This window comes from Festucalex cinctus, chromosome 8 (genome assembly GCF_051991245.1).
Source record: "Festucalex cinctus isolate MCC-2025b chromosome 8, RoL_Fcin_1.0, whole genome shotgun sequence".
NCBI classification, from domain to species: domain Eukaryota; kingdom Metazoa; phylum Chordata; class Actinopteri; order Syngnathiformes; family Syngnathidae; genus Festucalex; species Festucalex cinctus.
The window spans coordinates 15239817-15253283 of record NC_135418.1 but is presented as its reverse complement, the minus strand read 5'-3'; the positions used below and the strand labels follow the sequence as shown (position 1 = coordinate 15253283).

Here is a 13467-nt window from a genome sequence, read left to right as displayed (position 1 = left end):
GTCGGGACATCTAAAACAAGTCATGTGGTGCTTATTGGACACAGGTTGGGACAGTCACAGCAGAGACAGCCTTTGACACGCTAACGTGTAAATATTTTTGGAACAAATGCTTTTTGTGTGATGAGGAAAATGTTTTTATATGACAATGTCACGCTGATTCTATAATCTTGAAACAGAAAAAAAAAAAAAAAAAGCAGATTATGTGACAAAGTGAAACACACGCTTATCATAAAACGCTCAAGCCAAAAGATTTACAGAGGATTTCTGACAGGATGTGATGAGGAATGAGCGCAGAATGTGTCGATCCTCACTTTAGTGGAAAAAAATGGTGATGTGTGAAAAACAATGGAGGAACGTTAGCGTCAGCACTGGTTGTAAACTGTGTGAGTGTGTAGGTGAAGGATATAGTGTATATACAGTCTTCTCATAAAAAAATGGATATCCCATAAATAAGCTGGTGACATGCACTGCTGAAGACACACACAAACAAGTCCCAGCTGAATGTGGCCGCATGGCTAAATGCTTCCAATCAAAGACTGTCACAGATTCACGCCCACCCATAGAGCGCACAACCAACCACACACATGCTCCATACTGCTTGCGCCCGCTTTTGAACATTGAGTCAACAGTATAGTACTAGTTAACACGTTAAGAGATGCTTTGAAAAAAGTAAAATAGTGCACTTACAGAGGGGAAGAATGTGTGGCATGGTGCCCGGGCGGCCTCACCACTGCAAAACCGTTCTGAAAAAGACGAAGAAAAAAAATTCAACACCTTATGTGCCAAACAGCACTGAAAAGATTCACATCCGTGATTTGCGTATTTCCACCTGAAGGGGCTGTTGGAGATATCTTCAGATAAAGACTGACAAACGCATGAAAACAAACAATAATGTTTATTTGACCTTGGAATTAATACATGCAAACAAGCAACTGCATATTGAGTGGCAAAACAAATTTTTGAATTATTTAATAAATATGCATTAATATAAATATTAGCAAATCTCATGTTACTTCTCACTGTGCTTGATTATAAAAGGTTAACGAACACCAAGTGTGTGCATTATAGCACTTAAGTCCATCAGCACCTATATGAAAAAACAAACAAACGATATTTTGTGCATCCAAGGGTGACTACATTTTTTTACTTTACTTAATTTTATTATACAGTAAAATCATGGCATGAACAGTAGGAACATTAAACATTAAAGTGGAGATAGGCTGATATGTTTTTTTTTTTTTTTTTCCAGGACCAATACCGATTATTAGTTGTCAAGGAGGCCGATAATCAATATTTGGAGCCGACTTTCATGTCCACGCAAAAGGAAAATATTGGCGTAAAAAAAAAAAAAAAAAATACAAACTCCAACTCTTAACTTGGTTGATTTTTTTAAAATGCATTTGTTTATCAAACAACATGCAGTGTAAGATTTGCATAAAATTGTTTTCCTTATTTTATTTTATTTTTTTTAATTATTATTTTAGTTAATAGACATATATGTTTTAAAATTCTAGCAAAAGGTTACGGGACCTCTCAGGGTCATTAGCATGTATGTATAAATAAATAAATAAATAAATAAATAAATAAATAAATAAAAAGAAAGCCCCCTATTGTTTTCCAAAGTAATGTTTTCAAAAATTTCAAAATATCTAGAATGTAAAATTTTTACTTATTTTTTAATTTCAAACAAAAACAGAAAGTGCAATTCCAAGGGTCAGCAGCATTTATTATTAAGTTTACTAAAAATTTTAATAAATATTTCCCTGAAGTTATGTTAAAACTTTTCAGTTTGCGTATGAAATTATAAATAAAAAAAAAAAAAAAAGATTTTGAATTAGAACTGCAACTCTTGTCAAAGACCTTTTTTTTTTTTTTTAAACCAAATAATTTCCCATAAATGGTTCCACTATAAATGCCTGGATACTGGCTAAACAATAATTTAAAAGATGGAATTTTAACCCAAGGACAAGACCTGAATTTGATATCTTAGGGAGTATTATGACCAATTACTTAGTCATGGGACAAAAGTAAAAATGTAAACGCAGTGTGCGGATTTAGACGCCAGATCTAGGATTCCTCGTTTAAATACACGATACCCAGTTTAACTGCAGCTTTGAAATCCCTGCAATAAATGTCAGCGTTGCCAATTTATTCTGCAATGAATGAAGACGCACCTTCAGCTCTCCCTGCGCCACCTTCAATGCCATGTCGATGACACAGCCGGCAGCAATACGAGAGGCTGCTGCCGTGTGAAGCTCATTCCAGATTGTGTCAATATCCACCTGTCAGCAAAATAACAATCATTAAATCAACATGTAGATCGAGCTTTAAGTATAACAATATACATAGAAATGTCATATTTAATTCATTTACAAAGATTAGTTTTTTTCTTTTGGTTACTTTTAGGTTAGGAATTTGCCTTGAAGTTGGATCTGACTTTTCATCTCTTCTGCTGTTGACCACTGCAGATTTAAATCTAAAGGAAAAATTGACTCAAATCTTCAGCCACTTTCTATAGGACTTATTTTGAAGTCTCATGTCTGGCAGTGTCCCACAGTGGAACAATGAATTCAGAGGAATTTCTTTTATCACAGACGTTGCCATCTTGTTCCAATAACTGCGCAGGCAAAGTCATGAGCCGGAAATCCAGGCAGATCAGTCGCCTTATCAACTGACACCCAGCCCCCGCTCTCCTACTCTCCTTTCAAATAAATGCCTTTTTCTTTTTTTTCAGATAGTATGTTGACTGTTCCACAGACATTTTTTTTTTCAGGAACATTTTTACCAAAAAGAAGTATAATTTGCACAATTGTAGCTTTATACAAATTAGCGTCCGGTTTTAAAGCCCATTCTTTAAAGGGGAAGTCAACCTTAAACATTTCTTGACAGTAATATATGTGACCTCACTAATCTAAAAATGACATTCTGATTAATATTACATGTGTGGAATATGAGTTAAACAGCAAAGCTGTTTTAATCAATATCAGAAGGCGGCCATTTTGCCACTTGCTGTCGACTTAAAATGATATCAAAGTTGCTCATGTCTAAGGTATCAACCAATCACAGCTCAGCTTCAGAAAACAGGTGAGCTGTGATTGGTCGTTGCCTGAGCCCTGAGCAACTGCGAAGTGGCAAAATGGCCGCCCTCTGAGATGGATAAAAAAAATGGCTGGATTTTGCTACATATCTCATATTCCACTAACACAATATTAACCAGAATACCATATTTAGACTAGTGGGGCTGCATAGAGCACATTTTTTGTCAATAATTTTTTGGGGGTTTGACTTCAGCTTTAAAACTGCACTATATGAAGGTACATCGGCTTAAATAAATAATGTTAAAATAATGATGTTATATTTAATATATTTACAGTGATGAAATTAAAGATGTGTTCAAATTTCTGAATGGTGTTTGAAAAATGTGAGATACACAAAGCAGTTGGACTCACCCCCACTCCTCCACATGGTAACATTACAAATATACGTTGACCCAAGATTCCTGTAGAAGGAAATTGATCACATTATTATTTTTTATTTGAATTATCCTTTATGTCAGTGATGATGTAGGCCACTTTGGTTTATTCTGTTTTTCTTGAATGTGGTCTCTAAATAATTTGGATTGGATGGAATGATACCAATTAATGTGTGTAACACTTACGGGCCAACTTGGGGTTGTCGAGCTTGAGGCGGTGCAGAGGGTTGGTGCCGTACCGGAGCACGTGTTTCTCTGAATGGACAGATTGCAGCTCTTCTAAAGTGGCCTTCCTGCTTCGAAGATGCTACACGCATACAAGCAAAAATATCCACATGGAGATGGGTGAAAAATGGGAATGAAACAAAACGCCGGCCAATGACGGCAAACATCAAATACCTCACACTGGCTCCGCAGGCCTCTTTCATGCAGCCGCGACCAAATGCTCTGGATTCTCCCGGGATGCTCCGGGTGGCAGCTGTTGTCCCCGCAGGTGCACTGGTGCTTTTGCATCTGAGCATCATAAACTATACCTGCACAGAAAATTGCATTTGAACCCATTCCAGAGAAGCAGTGGGTGGCCGCATCACTTTCGACTCACAATCTAATTACACTTCACGTCAAAATACACAAGCTGTCGCTTGTGAGTAAAAGCGACCAGCTACTTCAATTTTGTCAAGATTCTATCCCACGTCTCTCCTGTCTGATCGCTTTTTATTTGTTGCAGTTACAGCGGGGTCATAAAAGCCAAATAAATGCCAGTCGCAGCTCCCAGACTCCCGGGGTTGGATTTCTAGCATGTCAGCATGGTGAGTGCTTTCCACCTTCCGATTGACCACAAACCCGCGCCAGTTCCTCGCCAAAGCCACTTCAATGCACATGTGCAAGTCACAGGACAATAAACATGGCACAGCCGAGTTGGACTTGCTGTGAGGTAGGCTTGATTCTCACAGTTTTGGCAGCAGGACATTAACAGCCTTGAAACAAAACCACCATTCAAGAGTTTTTAACTGGGAACTGTTTTAGAGGTGTTGAATCTGTCAATGGTCATTTTTGAAACATTAAATCAGGCTGCAGAAGAACTGCGGTGGGTTCAAGAACATTTTTGAAAAGGTTGTTTTAATGGGATGGGCGAGTACAGATACCAGGTATCGGTATCAGGCTTCTTTCAAGGTATCGGTACTTGCGGTATCGGCCGCCCTCTTTAGAAATTAGAAAATTGCCATTAATTTCATTTAATTGAAGGAAAAATGCTACTTTGGGATTAGTTATTTCTTTGAAATTAACTGCAATTGTCTTTTTGGGAAATTTCATGTATCAAAAGTGGTATTGGTACTTGGTATCAGTATCGGTAACTAGTATGAATTGAATACTTAAATTGCTATCAGTCTAAAAAAAAAAAAAAAGTGGTATCAAACATTCCCACTCAAAAAGGAAATATTGACAGTCATAGAAAGAAAAAAAAGTTTTGTGTTTTTTGCTTTTTGCTTTGTTTCTGTGCAACTTACCAGTAGTGAAGCGGAGTTTGACATCTGGAGCAGGACTGGACATAGAAACGGGTACGGTGGTGGATGCATTCGGAGGCAGGGAGGTGGAGGCCGGAGAGGACTGGGTTCGGAGCAAAGGCTGGTGAGGCCACATCAGGATGGGCACGTTAGGCGAGTCCATGTGAAACCCCGATCGATGGACCAACTGCCGCTGTGATTCCCACGTGAAGCGTTAAAAATATAAGAATAGGACAGTAACATACATGAAAGACCAAATTTTAAATCAAATTGCACTCATCTGGATCCTACAACTATGCTTGACAATGTCTGTCTTTAAAATCTATCTAAAAGGGTTGACAGATGTTTTTAAAGCTATGGCGCCCCCTACTGTTAAAACAAATGTTCGTGGAGGTACAGTGAATTTAGTTTAACAGTCCAGAAAGATGTCCATCCTTTGCTTTGTATTTTCTTTATCAAGTAATTTTTGATTGAGAAATGTTTTAAATTATGCAATGCTATTTCTGGAGAAATTGCATGTAAAGGCTGAGAGGTTGAAGGAAAAATTGTGGAATCGTTTGTGGAATGATATTGAATGATATGCTGAAATTTTAATCGTTGGAATTGTTAAAAAAATTAAATAAAATGTAGAACATAGGAAGAGGAAAAAATGTAATTGTTTCTTTTATTTTGAAATTGGATAAGCAACATATGGATAAGATGAATAATTTAAAGGTGGAAAAGTTTGAATCGGTTAAAACATGTAGAAATTAGAAGAGGAAAACAAAAATATATTTTGCATTATTTATTTATAATATTTTTTTGAGGGGGAAACTGGAGTGGAGATAAATTGGACAGTTTAAAGTTGAAATTGTTTGACTTGGCCAAATGTAGAAATTAGAGGAGAAACTAGAATTATTATTATTATTATTATTATTATTATTATTATTATTATTATTATTGTATTTATTTATTTATTACGCTGTTCACTTAATTTGAACAACACAAAATTGGGATGGCTGGAATCGGCAAAAAACAAACAAACAAAAAACAAACAAACAAACAAACAAACAAAAAACAAACGTAGAAATAAGACCCAAAAAAAAAAAAAAGTCTTTTTTTTTTTTTTTAGCTTTTATTTTGAAATTTTGAAAAGAAAAATGCAGTAGGGATAAGATGAACAGTCTAAAAGTTGGTATGGCTCGAATCAATCCAAAAATGTAGAAAATATAGGGGTGGGGGGGAAACTGATTTGACATCTGTGTAAAGGCTCAGCATTCACACAATTCTAAAATTCAATTTTGTATTTCAAACAGGCTATTCCTCCTGACTGTTGTTTAGGGCAGAGAACAAACAGTATTGCTTGTTGTTCTATCTACAGCATTTCAAGCATTAGATAAAAAAAAATAAAAAAAAATCTCAAAATCTCACACCCCAATGAGGCACAGCACAGCATAAACCAAAACATGTTCGACACGTTTCATGGACCTTACCTGACTGATAGAATGCGAGTTCTCAATCAGGCTTTCCCGTGACGAGGTCGTGGACTCTGTGTCATAAACGGAGTCCGTGCTGACAGAGCTCTGTCTCCTGCGATAGCTGTCCTCACAAAACGAGCCCGCTTCGGAGCCGCACACGGACCCAGACTCGGATCCAATTTCCTCCAGGTCCATGTCTTCTGACGGGATCTGGGTCAAATGAGCATTCTTAATGGATAAGTTTATATTTTGTTAAATCATAACATTGTAATAATACAACAGAATTACATCTCAATGAACTCATTTGAGTGTGACATCATGACACGCATGCGTGTGCATCTCTCACCGCTCACCTTACTCAGGAGCGAATTCAACTTAAACCTCTCCAGCCCACTCTTGTGGCTTTGCTGAGTGTGACAGTGCAGGCTGGCATGCAGAGGAAGGGGCGAGTGGCTGTAGGGCGGAGGTTCTGAGCGCGTTCGCTCCAAGGGTTTGTGGGAGGAAAAGATTGTCAGGCCTTCCTTTCGTGTAGGGGAGGTCAAGTGAGGTCGCTGTTGCAGAGGAGGAGGACTCAAACCTTGATCTGTGGATATTGTGCAATAACAACATAGGAGTGGAATTGGAGGAGGGGCAGAAAAAAAAGATGATTAGTTAATGATAAAATGCTGAATTCAGTTACAAAAATGAATTTGCATTAAAGAAAAGGAGACGTCTTAAAAAGTCAAGTTAATGCATTAATACCTAATGGCCACTAGGAGGAGCCCTTGTGTTTATTATTTTACAGTATATTGCAGTTTATAATAGCACAATACAGTACTAAAAAGATAACAAAAAAATATTAAAACTATGTACCTTAAAAAAACTTAACAAATGAATTTACTAATTAATTGAATGTAATTCATCCCTTGCAACTACAAGTACTAGACAAAAAAGAACTGGTCTGTAATAATGACTTCCATAGTTGCTTTTATTATTATTTAATCTTTAAACATTGCTCAAGGTGGTCATGAAGACTAGCTAGCGGGCAAAATGGTTTTACAATCTCATATCTTTTTCAAATAAAAATTACGAAAGAAATGGAATAAAAAATGGAAAAATGGAAAAAGAAAATGTACATGTCAGAGTGAACGTGTGCTACATGATATCTGAATATTGCCAAATGTTGATCAATTTGTTGCAGTATGACGAACTATTTAAGTCATTGATTACTCACAGGAGATGACTTGTGAGTGTACAAGCCCAGTATGTGGTTCCAGTATGAGTACAGGCTGTAGGCCGTGAGCCTGGGCTGCAAAACTTCCATCAAGAGGTAAGTAGACCTGAGGCAGAGCGGATACTGCCAAAGTCCTGGCTACTCGCAGGTCAACCTGGATTGAAAAATAAGAGATGGAAAAGTGAAATGGACTAGCATGGATGTCTAGGGCAAAACAGAATCCGCTTTTATTCTTAGAATATATTCTCAAAACATGCATCTTGCAACAAGCCCAATCACATTTGAGAGTTTGCCTTATTTGCAATTCAATGTCTACTCGGGTATATGGTCACGCTCACCTGTGCAGGAAGCCCTGCAGTGATGTTGGGCCTTGCAGTCGGGTTGGTGGGCAGGGTGAAATTGGCCAATCGGCCATCTTTCAGCAGAAGCCTTTGTGCCTGAATCAGATGAACATATTGATGACACAAATATGTCCGTTTTAATCAGAAGAATAGTTACAAAATGCTGTACATTCATGCTACAAGTAATTTGAGGCCATACTCAGATCATTTGGAGCAATGTACTGTATATGTACCTCTTGAGCAAGTGGGAGGCCTCCATTGTCTGAATGGAGGCTGTCATTGGGAGAGCTACAATCTGATGCTGGGGTGCTGCTGGGAGAAGAGTCTGGAAGATAGAATTCCGATGTTAACTCAGTGTCTGATCTCTCTCTAAATTAGCTGAGATCCACATTAGAAATATAGGTAAACATCAAATAGTGTGTAATAGATAAAGGTCACTGTTGGTGTGGCGGTACATCCGCCTAATATTGGTACAGGCAGTTTCCCCTCGGTGATGGTGTGAATCTAAGTGTGAATGCTCGTTTGTCTATCGTAGGGCCCCATGACAGACTGGCAACCAATGCATGAACCTCACCCGAGGTCAGCTGGAATGACCATAGATATAAACACTAGATGTCTCATGACGTAATCGGCAACGTCGCCATTGGTCAGCCGTCTTAGGACAGGGGACTGCTCTGCTTGGCTGTGCTGTAGTTGACGGATTTAAAAACATATTGGTTTATTACCTACTGAATTAACGTGGCTATGATTCAGGCTGAATTTTTAAATTTACATTTTTGACATAGTTGTTCGTGTCAACTCTCGTGTCATATCTAACAACAAAAATGAAAATGGGCTGAGAATTTCGGACATTTGAGCAATCTGCAGTTCTTTTAAGGTCCGCGCTCCATTGACTGTAATGTTAAGAGTGATCGAGCAGCTCTGTTCCATGATGGCTGCTCACATTTCTTGACATTGGCGCACATTGCGGACGAGACATCTACGGTTTAGATCTATGTCTATGTCAACAGGATAAGTGGTACAGAAGATGGATGGATGGATGGATGGATGGATGGATGGATGGATGGATGGATGGATTAAATAGCAACACATTTTTAAAACATATTTAATCAGAGAAGCACATAAACTTTTCAAGAATTTTTTTGATTCCGAGTCTGTCCTTTTTCTTTGGTAATAATAATAATAATAATAATAATAATAATAATAATAATAATAATACTAATAATAATAATAATAGTAGTAGTAGTATTTCTGTATTTCTGTATTTATTTATTTATTTATTTATGTACTTATTTACAGTAATATTTATAAATTAAATATTAGATTCTTTTATAGGTCAAATTTAAGAACAAAGCAAAAAAAAAACCTGATATGCTAGAAAAAAGTAAAGACATTTTTTTTTTTTAAATCCACGTCAAAAATACATTTAGAGACACATAAAGCCATCTCTGATGTAAATTTGCTGTTGACAAGTGTAGTCTTTTAGTGCAATACTGTACAAAAACAAAGTACTGTACATAAAAGACAAGATCACGAGAATAATAGCATGAAGAGGCTCAACGCAAATACTCTACCAAGAGTTTCTGTCCTGCGCTTGACAGCAGGAGGGGCACTGATCTTTCTCTGCAATGGGTTTGGTCTTGTGCTGATGAGCTTCTTTAACTTCCACTTCAATGTCGGCTCAGACACTGCATGCAAACAAAAAAAAACAAAAAAAAAACAGAAATAAACACGCAAGGAAACACGTGCACAACACAACGCTCGCATGCATGTGTATATATTTAGCCCATGAATTGCAGCCTAAAGAAACGGACGAAAGACGTAGCAAGACCACAGACACGCACAAAGTAAAGCTTTTAACTTAAAAGTGATATTCTTAAAACCAGTTCAAGGGGAACAAAGCAAATATCTGATTCTGAACCATGTCAAGAGAATACAATGTTTAGTTGGCTCAGAATCCAATAGACGCCACCCCACAAATCAATCAATCAATCAATAAATAAATCAACCAGTATCTGGTTCCAAAAAGATGCAAGGCTGCTTTGTATTGTCCTTAGGTCATGAACCAAAAGAAGCACAAGAACAAGATTTGGAATAAGGCAAATAAATAATCCCATTAAAGACGCAGTGTGCTGTAAGAAGCTCTAACCACTCCTCCTGTCATTCTCACGGTGAGACAAACCTGCTCTGGACTCTCACACAGTTCATTTCACACATACCTCAGTCAATGTTATGCAACTGTTTTGGTCTTTGTGTTTCACTGTCACTGTTGTTTTTAGGACTTGAGAGATTTTGTTCTCTTTCTTTCTCTTTCTGGCCCTGCAGGCATGACGTTTCATGACTGGTCTTTATCCTTACCTGTTCACTTTTTCATTCTCTTGTTGCGGTTGACAAAATACAAAGACAGCTATAATGGAAAATCACCAGTCACTTGTTTCACCTGAAGGTGTGAACAAAAGAGGAACAATGACTCACCTGTTCTCCGCAGTTCCTTCCGCTGGATGTCACTGGGTGACGGCTGAGACTTTGGGGACATGTCTGGAAGCGGGTGCCTTGGTAACCAAAACAAATTCAGTTCAACAAATATACAGTAATAGGACTTTTTTTTTTCTTTTAATTTTGTTAGGACAAACCCGTATCCTGGTGTAGGGCTGCTGTGTTTGGGGGTGACCCTGTCATGGGTGGGCTGGTTCTTCATAATTAAGTGCTCTCTGAGTTTCTGCCTCACCAGTGGACTGGCTACAGCACCTGCAGGGCAACATCAGCACAGCAAGTCGGAATGAGTAGCAGCTTCATTTCATAAGTAGCGCGCCACCTGACCCATGGAACTGCAACATGGGCGTCTTCCATTCGTCCAGTGGTAAATCATAAGTTAAGCACTTCTGCTACTACTGCATATATTTCTCTCCTTTTGAAATTGTGCACCCTTCAAAATTGTACCACCAGGCCAACCACACTCCCTTTCCTGCCACACTTCTCCACTACGCAACATTACAAGTAAAATTGACAAATCGAGTACAATCTGTCATGTTTCTTTGAACAAAGTTGTCTTCCTGTATGGGGTACAGCTTGAGCTACTTCCTGAAACAATCTGGCTGGTTTGACATAGTTTTTTTTTTTTTTTTTTTTTTTGCATTCACGCAATTTCCTTGGAATCGGAGAACAAAATGGTTACAGGACTGCTGGAAATCCCCTTTTCATTGAAACATACAGAAATCTATGAGTCAGATAAAGATGTCAACAATCTTACCAGAATAGAATAGAACACTATTACTAAATATTGTACGCGAGACACTCACTTTGTTCATTTTTACTCTTTCGTATTAGCTGCTGTAGCTCTTCTTGCTTCTCAGCCTCCATCTCTCTTTGCCTTTGTTCAGTGTTATACTGAAAGAAGAAGAATGATGATGAAAGCAACTATGCAAATTTGCAATTTGACTCCAGCACCAATGAGAAGTCCATGAAAAACAACGGCACTCCAAAACAATAACGAGGTTTGTGCATTTGGACATACCTGCAACTGTTGGTAAGGGAATTGGGAGCAGGGCTGAGAGTTAAAGGGTCCCAGGAATACGGGCCGGTGAGGGGCCAGCATAGCCGAATCTTGGCCTGGATGACCCAATCTCTGGGAGACGCTTAGGTCCATGGACTGCTCCCCACTTTTGGGTAGTGAAGGACCTTTGCTGATGGCATCCACTATAGAGTGGAACAGAAATGATCAATATCATATTATTATTATTATTATTATTATTAGTAGTAGTAGTAGTATGTAAAAGCCAAGTATATATATACTATATTATTTATTACGAATAACAAGTGTATAAATCCTCATTAAGTCTAATAATATATTAGATAACCGAATACTATATTTAGCGAAATTTACAAATCATGAAACCCTTTCTTTTGATATTTTGATGTTGTAATAGAAATAAAAGGGTAGTAAGATAAAAGTTTATACTTCTTCCTACTCCTTTTTGAACATGTATGTCTAACTTATTACCATGATGACTGCCTTACTTTATATCTGTTGTTGCTTAATAAGTTTTGTTTCTTGTTTTCTTCAATTTCTTTGTTTCCTTATTATTATTTTTACTTTTTTTTCTGTTTACAAGTTTTTTTCCATTATATATATATATATACAGTGTTCCCTCGTTTTCCGCTGGGGTTAGGTTCCAAAAAATACCCGCAATAAATGAAATCCGAGAAGTAGTTTGCTTTATGTTTTACAACTCTGTAAATGTTTTATGTTTTATTTAAATGTAAATGTTTTAAGGCTCTAAAATCCCCGACCGCACAATTTATACACTTTTCTCATTGAGGCATTTACATGTTCTCACATTTCTCTCTTGTTCAAACATTAACAATGTTCAAACCTTCATAAATTTTATAAAATGGGTATATTACAGTAAAAAATATGCAAAATTGCACTTAAAAAAAAATCCGCGTTACAGCGAGACCGCGAAAAGTGAACCGCGTTATATCGAGGGAAGACTGTATATATATTTATACATATATATATATTATTATTATTATTATTATTATCCTGATTTTTTTATGCATATTCAAAATAAAAATTCTAAATCAAATCAAAATCAAAGAGAAGGACATTATTTATTTACTAATAGGCAAACAAGTACATGTAGACTTATAGCATCAGATGAATAAATAGGCTTTAAAACAGGGGTCTCAAAGCTGTGGCCTTGGGGCCATTTATGGCCTGCCGGATGATATTTTGTGGCCCCTTAATGTAAGAAATGGAACTTGTGACTGAGGCCATGTACACACATAGCAGGGTGTTTTTAAAAACGGATATTTCCCCACTCCTTGTGTAGAAATAAATTCCGTCACGTTTATAGAAAAGAAAACATCCACAGCTAACCACATTAATACGTTTTTAAATACATTCATAATAACAATGCCAGACCTTGAGGTGGCAGCAGTTCCCCAAATCCTATCCAATCAGAATAAGCTTCTGTCTGGCGACGTCACTTCCACAAATTGGACCGACAATGATGTGCATGCCAAGCCTCTAGGCGGCAGTAGTTAGCCAAATACTGCTTGTTTCTTGACGTCACGTCCACCATATGTCGCACAAGCATGGACTATTAGCGCACACAAGACATTTCTTTTTTCTTTTTTTCTTTTTTTTTTTTTTAAATAAAAATAAATAAATAAATACATGTGGATGACGGGGCAAAATGCAGAAAAATATCTCCAATTTGCAAAACCCCCGGCTACGTGTAGACAGGGGCTGAAAAATATAGGCATCAATTAATCATGAAGAAATACAGTATGTTGATTAAGCAGAATTGATCATTTGAGTCTTAAAGTAATTGTGAAAAAGTGGAGAGCACGACTTGGCTGCCAACACTTTTAAATGGGGAAGGAGCAACATGACATCAGCTGTGGGAAGTTGAGTGAGTTGCATATGGAAGTGGGAAATGTACCCAGCCTATATGCCTGGCGCATGCATATGACT

At 37.5% G+C, this 13467-nt stretch overlaps 1 protein-coding gene across 2 annotated transcripts in view; it reads right to left on the bottom strand.

The window, feature by feature from the left end:
- Positions 1–13467, bottom strand: part of LOC144023918 (histone deacetylase 7-like) — a 42536-nt gene that overhangs the window by 13037 nt on the left and 16032 nt on the right. For both annotated transcript variants that reach the window (XM_077529865.1, XM_077529866.1), the window contains exons 2-17: positions 11503–11684; positions 11288–11375; positions 10622–10736; positions 10464–10540; positions 9563–9676; positions 8222–8313; positions 7986–8084; positions 7648–7801; positions 6788–7017; positions 6450–6644; positions 4981–5170; positions 3872–4005; positions 3659–3779; positions 3450–3499; positions 2175–2282; positions 688–743 (exon numbers count right to left, since the gene is read on the bottom strand). In XM_077529865.1, the coding sequence (XP_077385991.1) occupies positions 688–743; positions 2175–2282; positions 3450–3499; positions 3659–3779; positions 3872–4005; positions 4981–5170; positions 6450–6644; positions 6788–7017; positions 7648–7801; positions 7986–8084; positions 8222–8313; positions 9563–9676; positions 10464–10540; positions 10622–10736; positions 11288–11375; positions 11503–11634 (1955 nt within the window). In that variant the 5' untranslated portion in view covers positions 11635–11684. The remainder of the gene's footprint in view (positions 1–687; positions 744–2174; positions 2283–3449; positions 3500–3658; positions 3780–3871; positions 4006–4980; positions 5171–6449; positions 6645–6787; positions 7018–7647; positions 7802–7985; positions 8085–8221; positions 8314–9562; positions 9677–10463; positions 10541–10621; positions 10737–11287; positions 11376–11502; positions 11685–13467) is intronic.